General features: G+C 37.4%; 2 protein-coding genes across 3 annotated transcripts; both read right to left on the minus strand.

Annotated features, from left to right (window-relative positions):
• Window positions 1–741: 741 nt before the first annotated feature.
• LOC143542114 (serine/threonine-protein phosphatase PP1 isozyme 2-like) lies at window positions 742–4,003 on the minus strand. Of its 2 annotated transcripts, none has more exons than XM_077034775.1 (4): window positions 3,776–4,003; window positions 2,194–2,753; window positions 1,055–1,274; window positions 742–966 (listed from the first exon to the last, which is right to left on the minus strand). In XM_077034775.1, exons 1-3 carry the CDS (start codon window positions 3,963–3,965, stop codon window positions 1,101–1,103), a joined length of 924 nt encoding a protein of 307 aa, XP_076890890.1. In that variant the 5' UTR covers window positions 3,966–4,003; the 3' UTR covers window positions 742–966; window positions 1,055–1,100. The 2 variants fall into 2 exon arrangements, with proteins under 2 accessions (XP_076890890.1, XP_076890892.1); XM_077034777.1 differs by having other exon boundaries at window positions 742–973.
• Window positions 4,004–11,758: 7,755 nt separating this feature from the next.
• On the minus strand, window positions 11,759–13,153 carry LOC143542100 (ras-related protein Rab11C-like). The gene is made up of 3 exons (XM_077034764.1): window positions 13,066–13,153; window positions 12,795–12,976; window positions 11,759–12,317 (listed from the first exon to the last, which is right to left on the minus strand). The coding sequence occupies exons 2-3, from the start codon at window positions 12,963–12,965 to the stop codon at window positions 11,847–11,849; spliced, it is 642 nt and encodes a 213-aa protein (XP_076890879.1). The 5' UTR covers window positions 12,966–12,976; window positions 13,066–13,153; the 3' UTR covers window positions 11,759–11,846.
• Between the last annotated feature and the right edge of the window lie 7,866 nt (window positions 13,154–21,019).

Below are 21,019 nucleotides of genomic sequence, written 5' to 3' on the forward strand. Positions count from 1 at the left end.
TAGTTAACTTGATGTTTATGTATGACTATTATAAGGTACTGAAATTGGATGACATGGACAATAGCTGACATTGGAGGATTGTAGGTTGCAGTGCATACACTGGAGAGGGGTTGCTGGAGGGATTCAATTGGTTGGTTCGTGACATTGCTTCGCGTATTTATGTTCTTGATTAGTTGGAGAAATATTGGTATTATTATGTGCTAACGCACATGATGGTGCAGGCTTAGTTGTTAAATCCTGCTTCAAGAGTGCATTTGAAGCTTTATAATCAGGAATGTATTATTGTATGTAGATGTTGAAATGTCATTATAAAATCTTGCAAGTTGTGATGCAGTATGTTCAATGAAAATAACCCTTAACCTCACCTTCCAAGTGCACATTTACAAAAGCAAAAACGTTGATATTATATACATCCGTAGTTGTATACTTAAAACTTCTTGTAGTTTACAACTCAAAATGCATATTGGAGTGCGATTAAAACAAAAATAATTACGAGTTAAAGATGTCTTTCTCTAATTCAAAAAAGTTCATACCCATTTATAAGTTCACAGTCAGGAAATCAAAAGCTTGGCTCACAAACACAACACCGTGCCCTTTGGCCATGAGAAGGCGGACGTTGTTGTGCTCACTAGCGTGGGTGAAATCCAAAAAATTGGACAAGCTAACGAAAATCATCCATTTTAATTTTCAATAGTAGTCAAAACAATCAATTAAACCACAAAACAAAAGGAGAAGATAAGCAATTTTGAAATGTCATCAGTAATTCAGTAGTACGTTACAGCGCCAAATCGATTTACAAAGCCGAATGTATTTACATTGTCATCATAAATCGAACGCCAAAACATCAGAATAAAATTTTTTTTCAACAATGATAATCAGCCTTCAAAACAGCAAAACATCAAGAAACTCTTAAATGATATCCAGTCCTCATGGCTGTTTTCCTGCCTCTTTCATAGCCAACAGAATCTGCAAACTTCCAAGTCCAATTCAGAGTCACTGAGCGAAAAATATGACAATAATTATGTGCAAGGGATAAGAGATTATTGATACTGACCTTAAACTTGTAGGGTCACCACTCATAGTAATCAAACTTCATAGTGTCATGAAAATCGAGGTTTTTTATCAGCCGGCTTCAAAATTTGAAAAGAGCACATTAAGCTTGCATCAACACTCATCATTGTACCGGCATTATCAAATTCACCACAATAATTAGGGGCAGAGAATATAGTAACGAGCTGCCTATCAGCAAAGAATTCATACCCATCTTCCACAACCTATGCAGAGTAACATTTAAGATTGCGACAGACCAACTAATTATGACCAGGTCAATCCAGGTAGTGTCATTCTCAAGTAAAACAGGTCTGAGAGTCGCCCAAGATGTAATTTTTTATGCATAAAACTTCACTTCATTTCATTCATAAGAATGAGATAATTATTAATATAATATAAATGTTGTAATCATACCAGACACTAAATTTTCAGTGTTGATGGTGGTAAAAACCAACGAACTTTCAACACTTTGGTGATTTGACCCTTATAACTTATTTTTTTCAACGGTCAAGGCCGTTTAACTTTTTTATCTAGTTAAAAAAAGCTTAAAACTTTAAATACAAGAGTTCAACCCATTTTGACCCCGCAATCGCATGGCCCATCTAATTATTCATTATTCAAATCGGACTCGAAAAACCCAAAATTTGAACTGAACCAAACTGAATTCGAGTAATGAATCTGAATTTCGATTTATCAGAATTGGGTCCTTAATCGAATCAAATTTCTAATTCAAATTCTAAATAGATTTGAATTCAGGTATCTCGAACCAGATTGAATCAAAATAACCCGAATTTGCGTTATACACTATTTTCATTTTGTAATATATTATACTTACGATTTTTCAAATTACTCTTCAAAATCAGTTGTTTTTATATAATAATATATCTATAATATTTTTTTATCGAACGTACTTATAACTTTGAACCTTTTCTTTTTTGCTAATTCGGTTCAAAATTCAAATAGACTAAATTCGAATAAGCTTATTCAAATCGGTTTTGGCAAAAAAATTTCAAATTCAGTTTCAAAACTTTCATATCAAATAACCCAGGTAACTCGAAAATTGATTCGATGAACGGTACCCTTCCACCCATTTACTCACCCATTTACTCACCTATAAACGGACTATAAAAAATATAAACTAACCTGATGAGCACGACAAATAAGATCCATATCATGCTGCATTAAAAACTCAGACACCTTATCAGCTCCAAAAGTGTACGACACGCCCCTATCATTCATCCCCCACCCCTTAACATCCCGGCTTGGATCCGACCAAAGCAAATCACATAGCAAACCCGAGTCCGGGACATCAGTCGGGCGGGTCAAGTTCCTTATCTGATCCAAGTTAGTCAAATCAGGCGAAAGACCACCATGCATACATAATATTTTATCATCTATAAGAGCAGCCACGGGAAGACAGTTAAAACAGTCAGTAAAAACTTTCCAAATTCGAACATTGAAACGACGTTTGCATTCATCATAAAATCCATATATTCGGTTGATGGAAGCGCATTCGTGGTTTCCTCTTAACAGGAAGAAATTTTCGGGGTATTTGATTTTGTATGCAAGTAAAAGGCATATGGTTTCTAGACTCTGTTTCCCACGGTCCACGTAATCACCGAGGAACAAGTAATTTGATTCAGGAGGGAATCCACCGTATTCGAATAACCGTAAGAGGTCACCATATTGTCCATGAATGTCGCCTGGAAAACAAAATATATAAATTTTACATCACTCTGAACTTATATTATGTTAGATGCAGATCTAGCAAAATGACTTAATAATTAGTAATGGGTATAACTTACATTGCTAGATAAAATTATAAAAACACACTATAAATAAAACAAAGAGTGGCCACTGGCCACTTAGCGGTTAATCAGCCAATGTGGTCATTAGCTGCATTTGAAAACACTTTGGATGAATTTTAATCATTTTGACGCAATCGACCCATGTATATTTCAGTTAAGCTTTAAAATTTTAGCCTTTTGATACGTTGGGGATAAGATACAACCCAAATGCCCATTTATGACATTTAGCAGATATTGTTGATATTTGAAATGAGCAATGAGACATGAAACCAATATGTTTTCCATGCCTCTAATAAAACTATAAAGTACAAACGATATCAAGCTGATATGTATACAGAAGCCTAACAGATTACTACTACCCTCAGAATTAACTTTGCATTTGCATTCCCTATGGTTCACCAATACAGCAAAACAAAAAAAACCTACCATCATGATATTGCAAGATTTATAGTCTAAACTTCCAAAAGAGCTCAATCACAAAAAAAATAAAAATAAATAAATAATAAATAAATAATTCTGTTATACATATCTAGGCTGCTTCTAACACGATAAAAAGAATGGGCAACAAATGTTTTGCATGTCATGTAGGGATAGAGATTAAGGCATAGAGAGCCAGTGCACGCCTATAAACCATTTCACACTAAATATTTGCATGATCTGCGGTCATTCGAATTAAAAAAAAAAAAACTAGTTCACACCCAAAACAAGAGACCAAAAACTAACAGTCCTCCATGTTAAAAGAAATTTAGCTAATGATATTGGATAACCGTCTCCCTAAGGTTTCCATTAGCAATTTATAAAATAAAAAAAATAATAATAATAATCAAAACAAGAGGTGAAATGCCCTAAATCCTCCTGATAAAAAAACACAGAGAAGACATAATTGAAATTGGAGGGTATGAGATTAATATTAATACCGCAGATCTTAATGGGGGCTTCAAGCTCTAAGAGATTAGGCTGTTGAAGGAAGATATCGCGAGAAGAGGAACAGAGTAAACGGATCTCGGCTTCCGAGAGCTGAACCTGCCGAGTGGTCCGGGCTTGCCGGAACTCCAGCAGCCGGTTGATGATGTCATCCAGTAACGCAGGGTTCATCCCCTGAGCCATTGATACAAACACCGCCCAGTTTTGGAATAGCTTTTTTGTTTTTGATACTTGTGTTTGTTTTGTTTCTTGGAAGAATAATAAAGAAAGAAAAAGTATTATTATTTATTGCTTTATGCGCATGGACAAGTGGTGATAGCAATGGATTATTATAAAAAATATATTTAATTTGGTTGGATTAAATTACAGATAGAAAGATGCCGGAGGGAGGAGAAAGGGGCTGGCTGCAACTCCGGTGGGGATCAAATTCATGGAGGATCATAAATATTTTCAACTTGTAACCTTCAAAAGTTTATATTTCCGTTGAATAAATTACAATTTTATTTCACTTTTAGAAAATCATCAAATATTATGGAATAGACCATAGTTTGGCTTTTATTTTAAATTTATTTTTTCAAACGGCATGTTTCATTAACAAAAACCACCCAAACGTCAAAGAAAAAGCGAAGATTGGCGGAATCTTACACCAACTACTCATGTGTTGCCACACCAAGTGCTCACTAACCTCCAAATCACAAACGCATAAGAGACACCCATGACTAACCGGAATAATTTTCCTTTTAACGAGAGCTCGGCCAGAATAAGCTCCCTCATAGTTGGTTTCAGGGGAAGCTTTATTTGTTTATTTGCTTTTCAAAAAGCATAAGATATATGGCAAATTTTTCAAAAGCTCACCTAAACACCCTCAGTCATATACTAATTTTCATCCAAAATCTCAATTAAGAGCATGTTAGGATTGAGTTTGAAAAATGCTTATGGTTTTTCAAAAAGCTATTTTGAAAAGCCAGGATTTGAGGCTTTTGAAAACTGCTTTTTAGCCCTTTTAAAAAACTAAAATAAGAAAGTTTTTTTATGATTGTCAAACACATTTAAACTTATTGGCTTTTTAAAAATACCAATAAGCCAATAAGCATTTTTCAAACTCAATCTCAAACATGTCCAGTGTTGATATTGTAAGGCCCCGAACCCGGTGACCCTACTTTAGCGTCGGATTTACTCATAAACACAGTTCTTCAAATCAGAGTTTATTAAAACTTTTCGCGGAATATAAAACATCAATCATTTGTTACAAAACATTAAATCTTTTCTTTGATACATAACACAAAACTTTATATTTAAAACATCTTTACTTCTTTCTTCAGATGCCAGCCGTTCAATCCATGCCGTGTGTCATCCTCATGCTAACTCTACAATCAGCTCACCTGCGTGCATACTAAAAGTCAGCTACGCTGAGTGAGTTCTAGTTAATCGAACGCCATACAATACATACACATACATACATATCTGTAGATACATATCCATACTTCACTAGTTACCCTTCTGTTCTACATACATACTTGCTACCATACATACATACATATCTACAATCACTAACCTCAGTCTACCGAGAGTACGTTCATAGTTCACCGTCTATACCTGTACTCAAGGTCGTGAACACGTACAAGGTTCGCAGTCCTTACCTATGTTCACCATTTATGGTACGTACAAGGATCGCGGTCCTTCCCTATACCATAGTACATCCACAACACGTACAAGGTTCACAGTCCTTCCCTATGTTGCAACCTAATTCATAGCACGTACGAGGTTCGCAGTCCTCCCCTATGCTACAAAATCAGCACGTATAAGGTTCACAGTCCTTTCCTATGCTGAAATACATCCACAACACGTACAAGGTTCGCAGTCCTTCCCTATGTTGCAACCTAATTCATAGCACGTACGAGGTTCGCAGTCCTCCCCTATGCTACAGGATCAGCACGTATAAGGTTCACAGTCCTTTCCTATGCTGAAATACATCCACAACACGTACAAGGTTCGCAGTCCTTCCCTATGTTGCAACCTAATTCATAGCACGTACGAGGTTCGCAGTCCTCCCCTATGCTACAAATACAGCACGTATAAGGTTCACAGTCCTTTCCTATGCTGACGCCTATCTACATTACGTATAGGGTTCGCAGTCCTTATCTACGTTTACATATATCATCTACTTCACGTATAAGGCTCGCAGTCCTTAACTACGCTATCACCAGCCGAGTCTATGTCCGACAGAAGCTAGAGGGATTTGCCATCCTAACTTACTATGTCGAACGTAGAACTCACATGCCATTCGTGTACCTATATACACATACTTACATTATAACATAAGAACACTCTAGGCATTCTTTACCTCATTCATTTAACAACCATACCCCTTGTCGTTACGTTCAATATCCGAAGATCGTTCACGCCCCGACAAGTATTCATTTGAAATATTCATACATCTTCGATATATAATATTCGTACCTTTATTTTTAACCTGACAGCACGCGCAATATCCGAAGATCGTTCGCGTACCGACAAACAATCATTCATATCTATCACACATATCACATATGACATACACTTATCACTTAGGATAAATGTATTAACAACACATCGAGTATGCACACAGCCCCGAAAACATAACAAAGAATGGGGCTAGAAACTCACCTGAACACGGTTACGTTCACCGTTAATCGTAATCCCTTTCTTCAGCTGTGCACGGCTGACTGTATAACAAGTACACGTATCAAACAACTATCACTACTCATATCATCTTTCCAGTCTTAACTACTACCCACAACGAACGGGGGTCTGGGGGCAGCGCCCCTGGCAGCGGGGTCTAGGGGCGGCAGCCCCTAGCAGGGTCCAAGGGGCAGAGCCCCTGGCTGGGGTCGAGCTGCCAGGTCAGCTTGGAAAAATTTTATTTACATTAACTGTCTTAACACATTTTCCATTAGGTTTTTAATTTATTTTCTAAGCGAACTTAACTTTAGGCGAAGTTAAACCTTAAGCGAACTTAGCTTTAGGCGAGGTTAAACCATAGGCGAACTTAGCTTTAGGCGAGGTTAAACCTTAGGCGAACTTAGCTTTAGGCGAGGTTAAACCTTAGGCGAACTTAGCTTTAGGCGAAGTTAAACCTTAGGCGAACTTAGCTTTAGGCGAAGTTAAACCTTAGGCGAACTTAGCTTTAGGCGAAGTTCATCAGGCGAACTTAGCTTGCAGGCGAAGTTCATCAGGCGAACTTAGCTTGCAGGCGAAGTTGTCGTCTGCAGGTTATGTTCGCTCTTAAATCCTTCGTTCCTTAACCAAATAACTCGATTTAGGTACCCATGGAATCGTCTAACCAGCGCCTACAAACCCCAACTATCAAATCGACCTAACATCGATGTTTAGAGGGTGCGATTTAGGCATATAGGTTACGGGTCCTTTTTATCAATCGATTAACCCATCAAATCATAACCATTTTCAGTAAGTTTAGCTTTGTTGGATTCGTTTTTACCATACAAACTCAGATCTACCATTTCTCAAATCAAACCGAACCTATACGAACGATTTCTAACCATAAACGTACCTTGAACGAGTCGAACTTACGAACACGAGCTGGTCTTGTTGCTTTGGTTCGTCACGACGATCTAGCACCAACTAACGTTTACTCTCTCTCGGATCCTGCTCGTTTATGGTGTGTGTGTTTTGAATGTGTAGAGATTAGAATGGAAAGAGATGAGGTTTAGGGTTTTATGGTGGTTTAGGGGATATTTATATCCCTTAAAGCCCATGGACCTAAGGCCCATTCTCATTTAACCCATCTCAATTAATCTAACACTAGCCCGACTCATACCAACTCCTACTCTATTATTAAGTAATATAATTAATATCATTTTGGAAATTTCGGGATGTTACAGATATGCACTTGGCCAATCACCTACTTTTTTCTTCAACTCGACCACCCTAAGATCATACCACACTACCTCACACCAGGTTCCACCTGTCACACCCAAACTTACGGTGGAACATGTCGAGGCGAGACATAATTTGTATCATAGCTCAAAAGACACTAAAATAATTACACGTGTCAATATTTAAATTATTTCATTTCATATATCAAATACACAAAGCATAAACATTGTCTCAAAGGAAATAACATTACAATCAAATATTAAAATAAAAATCAATCTTTATTCATCATGCAACCTAAGGTTCAATCTATTGTTTATTCTCTTGATTCACCTCATATAACTACTTGCACCATGCGTGAAAATATATAGTTTGTCAACATAAAGTTGAGCAAGTAATCACAGTTTTTGTACATAATAATATTTAAAATGACAATTCCTTACGAAAATATGAACTACAATAATTAATATAACAATAATATAAAAGGACAATTTCCCTCGTCCCAAATGGGCCGAGTTACTCCAATGACGTATTAGGGCATTCATAGCTCGTCCCTCATCCCCCATCTCTATAATTACACTACAAAACACTACATTTCCCTCTCATATTAAATTAAATATATTTTTTATACATTTATAATTACAGTTTTCCCCCTGCTCTACTCACAACCAATTCAACAAATATTAAAAAATAAATAAGGACATACAAAGTTTCCCTAAATAAACAAAAAATCACTATATTTTCTCTCTCCATACTATAACTTAGAGCATTCTCTATAATTGTGTGAGGGGTCTTGTAAATTATATGGTATGGTTATGAGTGGTTGTGAGTAGAGAAGAGATAAAATGTTATATTGGAAAGTTAAATTTGCGGTTTCACTGTTCATATCGTATAATATTTTAATATTTTTTAAAAGTGGTTGTGAGTGAAAGAGAGAGAAAAGATAATGATAAAGGTGTAAAAAGTATTATTTAATTAAACAGAAGAGAGAAAATACAATGATTCCTAGTGTAATAATTATATGATATATATGGATATATGATAGAGAATGGGCTTGGAATGCTCTTACACTCACAACCACTCAAAACTCCACCCTATAATTTACAAACTCTCATCACATAAATTTAGGGGATTGGTTGAGAATGCTCTTAAAGTTCTTAAAACTCAACAAGTTTTCAAATTATCTCTCTCATATATATATATAATTAATTTAAGGACTAACTATATATAAAAAAAAAATAAACAAAACCGGGTCCAGGGGGTTCAAAGGTTCGGTCTTGTTAAAATAATATTTATTAAAAGTTATTAGTAATAATATCTTGAAAAAAATAAGGTTTTAAAAAAATCTTCAAAACGGAGCCTGGAAAACTCGAACCTGCGCCCCAGGCCGGTTCTCAGTTCTAACAAAACAGACATGGCCGTTAGGCCAACGCCTTAACTTGGTTGTGAGATAGAAACGGTAAATGATAAATAATCAGTCATGTTCTTCCCCAAATCCCATTATAAATCCCAGATTCGGATTAGGTCCAAACGATCGATCTTGATGAATATTGTTTTGGGGTGTACGTGTATCTACCGGAAATGGTTACGAATTGAGGGTGAACGACGAGTTAGGGCTCACGGCTCGAGCTCAATATCAAAACTGATCTTAACGACTTCGTATGTTGAAATTGAGTTAGGGCTTAGTGTTGGTTGTTAATAGGGATGGTGTGGTATCGTTTAATTGCATTATGGACGTGTTTATATAATGTAACAAGTTCGTATAAGACACGATACGCAATTAATTGAATTTGTTATCAATTTGTGATGTTTTATCATGTTTAAGGTGTCGGCTAGCGGGTTTTTGATTGCCAAATGATTTGGTATAATCAATCCCGTTGATTTAGGACGAAAATTGAGGAACAAAAAGGGGGGGGGGGGTAACGGTGTCGGTGGTGAAGGAGGAGGGGGAATATTTTTACAATTTGGCCCTTGATCTTTAGTTGTGGGTGTAAAAGTGGGTAAAAGTTAGGTAAGGGGGTGTTTTTGCACATGATTCATAGTTGTTTACCAAATTATCATATAATATGCCCAATTAATAATAAATTCAAAAGAATCAACTAAATAAAGTGCGAGATTTTTGAATGCAAACCGGTCGGGTAAAGATTACAAAAATAAGAAAGAAAAACCCGAAATGTTACACCAAACAAATATCCCTACTTTTTTCTTTGCTTCAAATTGCGCCACCTCTTTCTTTGGTTTTAAATCGTTCCTTGTTTTTAAATGTTGACACTAATCATTATCATGCTGTATCTGTTACCAGAAACTCTCGCTTGAATCTTCTTCAATGTCGTCACTGCTGCACCCATCCCTTCCCCACACACTTGCCACCGCCTAAAATTTATGCATGAAAAACGAATGAGCACCCCCCCTTTATTATGCTAGAAAATTAACAAAACTGGGAATACATATGTCTATTTAGGGATCGGTTTTTTTCTCCAATACCCATATCGATTTAGTCTATGTGGTACTGTTATTAGTATCAATATTTTAGGATTCCAATATTCGGTATTTACAAATACCGATACGGGTATTTCGATATTTGGTATTGTTTTGAAATATGTAGAGTTATGATTGGGAACTTCTAAATTTGATGTCTAAAATATAGGTTCGATCGATTACATGCTCATCGCGGGTAAGCTTTTTGAGAGAACGTGTAACTTCTTTCCCGCCGCTTCTAGAATTATTTGTGCTACTTTGGATGGTTGGCATAAAATGTTGAAGACTTTGAAGGGCCATGATCAACCTTGGCCCGACCCATAGGGGTGGCGGGGTGGTCGACGGCCACATGCCCGACACCCCGCTAGGCCCGAATTTAAAAAAAATAAATATATATGTATTTTTATTAAATACAATATGTATATTTAATGTTAAACTAAATTACATAACCACTAGCTTGGTCTAGTAGCAAAGAAATATTACTCGCAACCAAAAGATTATGGGTTCTAGTCTCATTTGAGACATGTTTACTTCTATTTTTATATTATACAAAAAATTTTTACACAACCCAATTATAACCAAGTAAATCCTTATAAAAATTAAATTGTTTAAACCCAACAAAATACCCAGTTTACTTAAAGCCCCAAAAAAGTTTCACCTTCAGCCCAAAACCATTTTTTCTTTCTCGGAGCCGCCCCTGATCAACCTAAAAACAAATAATTAATGAGGAACAATATAATATATAACAGATAAGGCATTATCGGATGATCCCTATAATGCCGTCCACCAACATCTCCTTGTAGATGTCTCGTGTATATAGAAGCAAACCCCAATCGCATGTTCTAACAAATCATCTTTTTTTGTCATTCGATATTTTAGCATGCTTCAAATGACTTAAGTTGATCAACTCAAGTTGTATGACTGTTTGGCCTTAATTAATAAATCATTCTTTGTTCTCAAGACATACCCATTGACTTTAAAGAAAGGTGTCATCACTGTCTTAAGACCTTATTTAAACACAATTTTGTTTTATAAGCTCGTATTAATGTTTTTATTTATTCTTAGTAGTTTCAATATCTTATTTTTATTGGTGCACACATCAATGGTCACTAAAAAAGATCGCCCATAGTTAATACAACAAAAACCTAACAAAAAAATTTATCGTATAGAGAAATGTCAAACAAAAGTTTTGACATAATAATAAAACTTCATAATTAAAATGAGAAAAATGATATCATGAGACATCGTGTTTAGAGAATCAGCACGTGTTCATTCCATTTGCCTTCGACACTTTTGGATCTCTAGCTCCCGAGGCGGTTCGCTTCTTGGAGCGGGTGCAGAAGGTGGTCCACAGTGACTCGCAGAGACCGAGGAACCAAGGATTTATATTTAGTAGAATAGGCTTTGCGATTCAAAAGGGGATAGCGGCGCAGCTTGTTGCTCGCTTACCCATTATCCAGATGTAGTTCGGTTAGTGTTATATATAAAAGGATCAATATTTTCTCTAAAAAAAAATAAGCATAACAGTTAAGAAGCATACTTGTGCTAATTAATATTTAATCCTTATTGTTTATGTGAAAATACACATAGAATCCATCATGTAACATGTCTACTATACCCTTAAAAGTCAATTTTTTCAGCCTTCTAGTAAACAAAACATAAAGATCAAACAACCAAAATAAACAAGACCTAAACATATATGATTTTCCAACTCTAACTCGAACAACAACCCTGTGTGTTCCCATATGAATCACCAACATTAATGGTGGTCCCCTTCCCTGGTGCCGCCACATCTTGAGCCGCCAACGCTTTCTTGCTAATAATATGATAAATCTCAGTCAAAATAGTCTGAAACGCCTTCTCAACATTATGCGCATCAAGTGCCGACGTTTCAAGAAACGAAAGCCCTTCTTTTTCAGCCAAAGATCGACCATCTTCCTCATTTACAGCTCTAAGATGGCTCAGATCCGACTTGTTTCCCGCCATCAGTACAACAATGTTGGAGTCGGCATTAGCCCTAAGCTCACGCAACCACCTCTGAACGTTATCAAAAGTTGGCCTTTTGGTTATGTCATACACAAGTAAGGCTCCAACCGCACCTCTATAATAAGCACTGGTTATCGCCCTGTACCGCTCTTGCCCTGCAGTATCCCAAATTTGAGCCTTTATCATTTTCCCCTCAACCTGTGTTCAAATCACTCGTTAGCCAAATGATAAGCGCTAATTCATCATATTACACGCGGTTTATCTTTATTAAATATTAGTAACATGTATATATTCAAAATTAATCCGAGTCTTACCAAACAAACTTCATGTGTTAAGACTCAAAACGAAAAATCTAACAACAGTCCATGACTCTTTGATAAGACTGGCAAACAGGTCGGGTCGAAACGGGTCAAATTAAAAAAGGGTTGTTTTGGGTCGGGTCGAAACGGGTCCGGGTTGGAACGGATTCAGGTCCAAACTAAAACGAGGAAAATGAATCAATTTGCCAATTTGGGTCCGACCAATAGATCGAAGTTTGGATTATTAAAATCGAATATCCCTAAATTAACAATCAGTGATTCATTTCATTTGTGATTATAGATCTGTAATACACAATAATAATTGCAAGCTAAACTTCAAATGCATAACATATAAAGCTAGAATTAGTAACACTACCTGAAGAGTTCTGGTAGCAAATTCAACGCCAATGGTGGCTTTGGACTCCAAATAGAATTCATTCCTTGTAAATCTAGCTAAAATGTTGGATTTGCCGACACCAGAGTCACCAATCAAGACGATCTTGAGCAAATAATCGTAATCGTAATCGTGATCTATTTTACCAGCCATTCGAGCTAGATCTGAAACAAATACGCATATATTATTAATCGATTATTAATATATGTAATGATTAATTGAAGATGCATAGAGTGTGAAAAAGAAATGTTACCGGAGCGAAGAGATCGGAGAGATGCAATAGTTAGTGTTTTGGAAAATGAGAGGAGGAATCTAAAGGAGTAGAAACCGCCGACATTAATATCTTAAGTGTGTGAAAACGATGCAAGTCCACCAGCTTTCAATGCCCACTTATTCATTACAATTTTAACATTTGGATTTAAAATTAAAATATTTTCTTTTGAAGAAATTATACGTAGAGTAGATTAAAGAAAACTAATTGAAGAACCTACGCGTCACGACTGTTCGAACTTGATTTGTAAAGTAACATTGGTGCTTTATTCGATTTACCAAAATTGTATAATCAGTTACAAAAAGATATTGGATTAATTGCACAAATGATTAGTGTAGTTTGATGATACTTATTGAGATAAAAATATGTAAATGGTTATATCATAACATCATTATTTTTAAAAACCATAATTACTTGATTGTACTTTAGATAATACAAAAGCCCTAATTAGTTGTTGATATAATACAAAAAAATATGTAATATTTTGAAACTTTCGGGTCAATTTTGCTAATTTATAAAAGATCAAGGGTTGAAAATGAAATCTTTTGAGTTGTGGATCATCCTCGGTTTTATGAAGCTCCACGGGTTGGTTGCAAGGGTGGGTTTGGATTTCTCAAAAAAAGATGGAGAAGAAGATGGATGGGTGGGTTCAACAAGAAAATGAGGTCATTATACTATATATTAATTTTCAATATTCTTATGCATATTGGTTTGTACATGCTGCTGATGTTGTTGTACCTTTGTTTTATTCTTGGTGCCACCCGATTTGTATGTTATGCTTACGGTACAGGTGTACAACACTGTATCTGAAACCACCCACTCATCACACACGTGTATGTGTATGTAAAGCTACTTTTGTTTGATCTTTTGGCCCTTCAAATGTTTGATAACGACACATGTGCGGTTGTTTGATCTTTTTCAGGCAAAGGCAACCTACGGCGCTTGGCGTTTCGGGTTGTGGAGTATTGGAAGGCATAGAGGTGGGTAAGTCGGTGGTTCATTGATGCCGGTCATGGGTGGTTGACGAAGGAGTCGTCGGGGAGTTTGGGTCATCATATATTCATATTTATGTGCATGTGATCTACTAGACGATCATGACCATGATTTTAAATGTGCTGAAGTGTTATTTTTGTTTAAATGTGCTGAAGATTGTACCCACGCAACATTTATCGTCTTTACAAGCTTACTAACGTACCGAGAGAAACATTATAATTCTAATTAAACATCAATGGTCCTTACAAACTTAATAACGTACCCGTGCTTAAAAGAGAACTTTCTCATGCATCATGGGTTGTACATGCTGCTATAGAAGTTGTTTTGTGCTTTATGAGGTGTAAACTATGTTGGCTCATTTGTACCATAATTAGTCTCTGCGTTGATGTACACGTAAGTCGGACACGTGGTCTCCTGTGAATTGAAATACTGCTGTCACTCATCATAATCGATTCTTCTCGCTCACTTTTTTCTACACTTCTCAACCGTTCGAACTCCGGTACCATCGTAGGTCGTCTTCGGTACCACTGTCTTCAACCCGACCTACTGTTGCCGGTTTTCATTTCGAAACCCTAGGTGGCGGTAGTTACGTCGTGGTGTGGCGTTGGTGGCCGGAGTCGGTGGCCAGCGAGGCTGTGACTGTTGTCGATAGGGGTGTACACAGACCTTGTTCGTGTCCGTCCGTTAAGCTTTTGACGGACAAACGGACGATTCACGAACACTCTACCGAACGAAAATTTATGTCCGTGTCCGTCCATTAAGAATTTGAGTTTGTCCGTGTTCGTCCGCTAATATTGTAAACGGACACTAATGGACAAACGGACACTAATAGGCAAACGGACGCTAATGGACAAACGAAAACATGAATATTAATGGACACTAATGAACATTAATGGATAAACATATAAACACTAATGGACACTAATGAACAATAAACACTAATACTTTCATTAACGACGAATGAACATACGCAAACCTATCCTTACGGACGTTACTGAACGGACGTTAGCGGACGTTCACGGACACTATTGAACGAACCTGGCCTTTGTCCGTGTTCGTCCATTAAGCTTATCGAACGAAACTTTTTTGTCCATGTTCGGTTCGTTTATTAAACGGACTTCTTGCCGAACGGACAACCGTGGATGTCCGGTTCGCTTACAGCCCTAGTTGTCGATGAAACCTGTAACACCCCGCAACCGCAGCGGAAACGTAAACGGGATGCGACAGACACCTCTGATATCAACCACATTGTTTATAAAGAAAACTGAATGCATTAATATACTTCAAATTACATTATCTTGTATTCCATTACCGTCTAGGTGATACACGCATCATACAATACGATACACAATTCTATTTGTTATAATGTATCCTAACATCCTGCACGCAAATCTTACACACATCAAGCACTTAGCACGTAAGCAATCACTTCATCTTAATTGTACCTGAAAAGCATGTGAGAAAACGGGTCAACTACGAATAGTTGGTGAGTTTCACAATTTTAGTAAACCATGATAAATCCATATCATAATATAATATTATCTGGGGACACTGTTAACCCAGTACTGTACTCACTCCGGGGACAATGTTAACCCGGAAACACTTCTAGGGACCCCTGGAGACACTGTTAACCCAGTACTGTACTCACTCCGGGGACATTGTTAACCCGAAAACACTTCTAGGGACCCCTGGGGACACTGTTAACCCAGTACTGTACTCACTCAGGGGACAATGTTAACCCGGAAACACTTCTAAAGACATCTGGGGACACTGTTAACCCAGTCCTGTACCCATTCCGTACGATTCCCGTACAATCAAATATTTATAAATACACGCAAATCCATGCGTTCAGTATGTATTTAAACATTTCAATAGTAACATGCTTTCCGCCCCGGGAAAATATTTGAAAACAATTCAGAAAAAGGGGCCCGTGAAACTCACCTTAGCACATGCAAGCAGGTAACAACAATCATTATCAGTTAACACGTCCAATCTGTAATATGATCCCTACGATCGTTACTATACACTCATTATTAATATAACTTTAACCAAGTTAACCGGTACATCTGGGGACACTGTTAACCCAGCACTGTACCCGTTCTGGGGGCAAGATTAACCCAGAAACACTTTTCCGGACTCAGATTGTGATGTCGTTTAGAGTTCAACAGTCAAATTTTCTAATAGCTTGTTTTCCCCGTTTTGCGTGCCTAGCACGGTTATCCAATTTTATGTTTCAAAATGAGTTTGGTCACACACGACCCGAAAATAGTTGTTGACTGATAATTTAAATAAAGTGGTGAAATTAGTACTCGGTTTAGACGCCCCGATTGACCGCGGGACCCGTTTCCGTCTTTGGCGTACCGGAAACTGTTAAATCGGTTAAAAATACCCAAATCATCCGAATTATTTTCGGATGATTCATTTTTACTTGTTTAACTCAATTATATGAAAATAGTCCATTTTTAGGGTTTTTATACACCAGTCAGCTCGCTTAAGCGAACTTCACCGGTTTACGCGTTTTAACTTTAAAAGTTTGATAATTAGCACAAATAATTATCCGTTTAACCTCGGATCTTGAAATTTTGTACAAATAACATTTTGACCGTGGGGAAATTTATAAAAATATTTCCAGAATTAATTTCTATATTTAAAATTTATTTATCTATTTTTAAACACCATTTAAACACTAAATATGTCGTAAATACCAAACGATCTTAGAAAAATCCCAAATATTTCCTGGATGTCCCCTGCCATCCACATAGTCCCCTGTAATTTTCCCAGAACCAAAATCTTCTTTTACATGCCCTTTTCACTAAAACCGAGCTAGAAATCCCAAGAACTCGTTTAACCGAAAAGCCTACTTAGACTTCTCCAACGGACCTCAAATTTTGTGTGTGACTTATACATGATATGAAAAGCTTATCTACAATTTTCCAGAATTTTTCATGATATTTAACTATTTTTCACCATTTTTGGCCAAAACCGAGCATTAAATTCACCAAATATTCATCCTTTGTCCAAAAATTACCAAAAATTCACAGAACTCTTATTTTCATGTGTAGAACATCCCTAAAAAATTTCATGACCTAACTCTAAACGACCAACAATCTGTCCAAAAACACATACACCGACATAAACCGAATATACCTTTCGTTTTCCGCCACTACATGCTACAAACTCGTCTTTCCGCCTTATCTACCACTAAACACAGAGCCTACAAACAACATACCACAATACCAAGCAAGTTACACTCACGATCAAGTCATTTCTTTCATGGTTACGGTTATGATACTAAAACAAAGATTTAACCGTAAAAATTCGTTTTTGATTCGTTTAACTCCTTTCTTGGACCAATGTAAGGCCCCGAACCCGGTGACCCTACTTTAGCGTCGGATTTACTCATAAACACAGTTCTTCAAATCAGAGTTTATTAAAACTTTTCGCGGAATATAAAACATCAATCATTTGTTACAAAACATTAAATCTTTTCTTTGATACCATAACACAAAACTTTATATTTAAAACATCTTTACTTCTTTCTTCAGATGCCAGCCGTTCAATCCATGCCGTGTGTCATCCTCATGCTAACTCTATAATCAGCTCACCTGCGTGCATACTAAAAGTCAGCTACGCTGAGTGAGTTCTAGTTAATCGAACGCCATACAATACATACACATACATACATATCTGTAGATACATATCCATACTTCACTAGTTACCCTTCTGTTCTACATACATACTTGCTACCATACATACATACATATCTACAATCACTAACCTCAGTCTACCGAGAGTACGTTCATAGTTCACCGTCTATACCTGTACTCAAGGTCGTGAACACGTACAAGGTTCACAGTCCTTACCTATGTTCACCATTTATGGTACGTACAAGGATCGCGGTCCTTCCCTATACCATAGTACATCCACAACACGTACAAGGTTCACAGTCCTTCCCTATGTTGCAACCTAATTCATAGCACGTACGAGGTTCGCAGTCCTCCCCTATGCTGCAAAATCAGCACGTATAAGGTTCACAGTCCTTTCCTATGCTGAAATACATCCACAACACGTACAAGGTTCGCAGTCCTTCCCTATGTTGCAACCTAATTCATAGCACGTACGAGGTTCGCAGTCCTCCCCTATGCTACAAATACAGCACGTATAAGGTTCACAGTCCTTTCCTATGCTGACGCCTATCTACATTACGTATAAGGTTCGCAGTCCTTATCTACGTTTACATATATCATCTACTTCACGTATATGGCTCGCAGTCCTTAACTACGCCATCACCAGCCGAGTCTATGTCCGACAGAAGCTAGAGGGATTTGCCCATCCTAACTTACTATGTCGAACGTAGAACTCACATACCATTCGTGTACCTATATACACATACTTACATTATAACATAAGAACACTCTAGGCATTCCTTACCTCATTCATTTAACAACCATACCCCTTGTCGTTACGTGCAATATCCGAAGATCGTTCACGCCCCGACAAGTATTCATTTGAAATATTCATACATCTTCGATATATAATATTCGTACCTTTATTTTTAACCTGACAGTACGCGCAATATCCGAAGATCGTTCGCGTACCGACAAACAATCATTCATATCTGTCACACATATCACATATGACATACACTTATCACTTAGGATAAATGTATTAACAACACATCGAGTATGCACACAGCCCCGAAAACATAACAAGGAATGGGGCTAGAAACTCACCTGAACACGGTTACGTTCACCGTTAATCGTAATCCCTTTCTTCAGCTGTGCACGGCTGACTGTATAACAAGTACACGTATCAAACAACTATCACTACTCATATCATCTTTCCAGTCTTAACTACTACCCACAACGAACGGGGGTCCGGGGGCAGCGCCCCTGGCAGCGGGGTCTAGGGGCGGCAGCCCCTAGCAGGGTCCAAGGGGCAGAGCCCCTGGCTGGGGTCGAGCTGCCAGGTCAGCTTGGAAAAATTTTATTTACATTAACTGTCTTAACACATTTTCCATTAGGTTTTAATTTATTTTCTAAGCGAACTTAACTTTAGGCGAAGTTAAACCTTAAGCGAACTTAGCTTTAGGCGAAGTTAAACCTTAGGCGAACTTAGCTTTAGGCGAAGTTAAACCATAGGCGAACTTAGCTTTAGCCGAAGTTAAACCTTAGGCGAACTTAGCTTTAGGCGAAGTTAAACCTTAGGCGAACTTAGCTTTAGGCGAAGTTCATCAGGCGAACTTAGCTTGCAGGCGAAGTTCATCAGGCGAACTTAGCTTGCAGGCGAAGTTGTCGTCTGCAGGTTCTGTTCGGTCTTAAATCCTTCGTTCCTTAACCAAATAACTCGATTTAGGTACCCATGGAATCGTCTGACCAGCGCCTACAAACCCCAACTATCAAATCGACCTAACATCGATGTTTAGAGGGTGCGATTTAGGCATATAGGTTACGGGTCCTTTTTATCAATCGATTAACCCATCAAATCATAACCATTTTCAGTAAGTTTAGCTTTGTTGGATTCGTTTTTACCATACAAACTCAGATCTACCATTTCTCAAATCAAACCGAACCTATACGAACGATTTCTAACCATAAACGTACCTTGAACGAGTCGAACTTACGAACACGAGTTGGTCTTGTTGCTTTGGTTCGTCACGACGATCTAGCACCAACTAACGTTTACTCTCTCTCGGATCCTGCTCGTTTATGGTGTGTGTGTTTTTGAATGTGTAGAGATTTGAATGGAAAGAGATGAGGTTTAGGGTTTTATGGTGGTTTAGGGGATATTTATATCCCTTAAAGCCCATGGACCTAAGGCCCATTCCCATCTCAATTAATCTAACACTAGCCCGACTCATACCAACTCCTACTCTATTATTTATTCCCCGAACCCGAGTCAACTTTCCCTCTATTATTAAGTAATATAATTAATATCATTTTGGAAAATTCGGGATGTTACTCCAAGATCCCTTGTATAACCCGTATACATCACTTGATCATGCAAGAATCGGTTTTTATCTTTGAAACCTCATTTTCTTGCAAATAAACTCAAGAAACGAAGATGGAAACGTGATTAACTCGATTCTTTACCTTGTTTTCTTGCTACAAAAGCTCGGTTTTGGATCATGATCTTGTGAAGAGGAAAGGGAGAACATGGAATTGCTTGTAAAAAAGAAAAATATAATGAAATGGGGTGAGGGGGTTGCGACCGGAAGTAGTGAGGGGGTGGGGTGGGACCCACCTCTTCATTCTTGGCCACTCATTTGGATATCGGATATCCGGATAATGTTTTGGATAATCTGGTTCAGTTCGTTTTTCGGTTAAATGTTAAATTTGGCTTAAAACGAGGTTAAAACGGTCGTTTTTCGGCTTAAAAACGAAATATATATAAAACCGATTTAAAAACTTAAACCATGACATTTGTTAACTTAAAACATCATAGTATTAATAATTGTGCATCTTTTTCGGCTTGATCGATCGTCTCTTGCTCGGTTTGGTAATAAAGGTTTCGTTTAACGTACCGACGTACCATTAAATCGAAATCCTTATTCTATGCTTTAATTCACTTATCCCGAAGCTTTAATACTTTGTAAACATCGCTAAATATTATATATTTCGTCTATAATTGAACCCTCGATTCATTCGGGTTTCAATAACTATCGATCGATTGATCGCATATTCAATACAGTGAATTATGTATTCACGTACAATCAATACAATGAACCATGTATTCGCGTACAATTACCATGGTAACTCATGTACCCGACATTACATATGACGTAACTAACGTCTACCGGTTAGGGTATACCTGGTTTAGTCGGAATCGTTACAAAACCCCAGGCAACGGCGGTGGAGTCACTTGCAGCTTGGTAATCACTCTTTTGTATCTGTAGTTTGCCTATTTATATTCATCATTTGCTATTTCAAATGTTTGAGATTTT

Source organism: Bidens hawaiensis, unplaced genomic scaffold (genome assembly GCF_021521415.1).
Source record: "Bidens hawaiensis isolate Kalapana, Puna unplaced genomic scaffold, B.hawaiensis_p1.1 tig00012782_1, whole genome shotgun sequence".
Lineage (NCBI taxonomy): Eukaryota > Viridiplantae > Streptophyta > Magnoliopsida > Asterales > Asteraceae > Bidens > Bidens hawaiensis.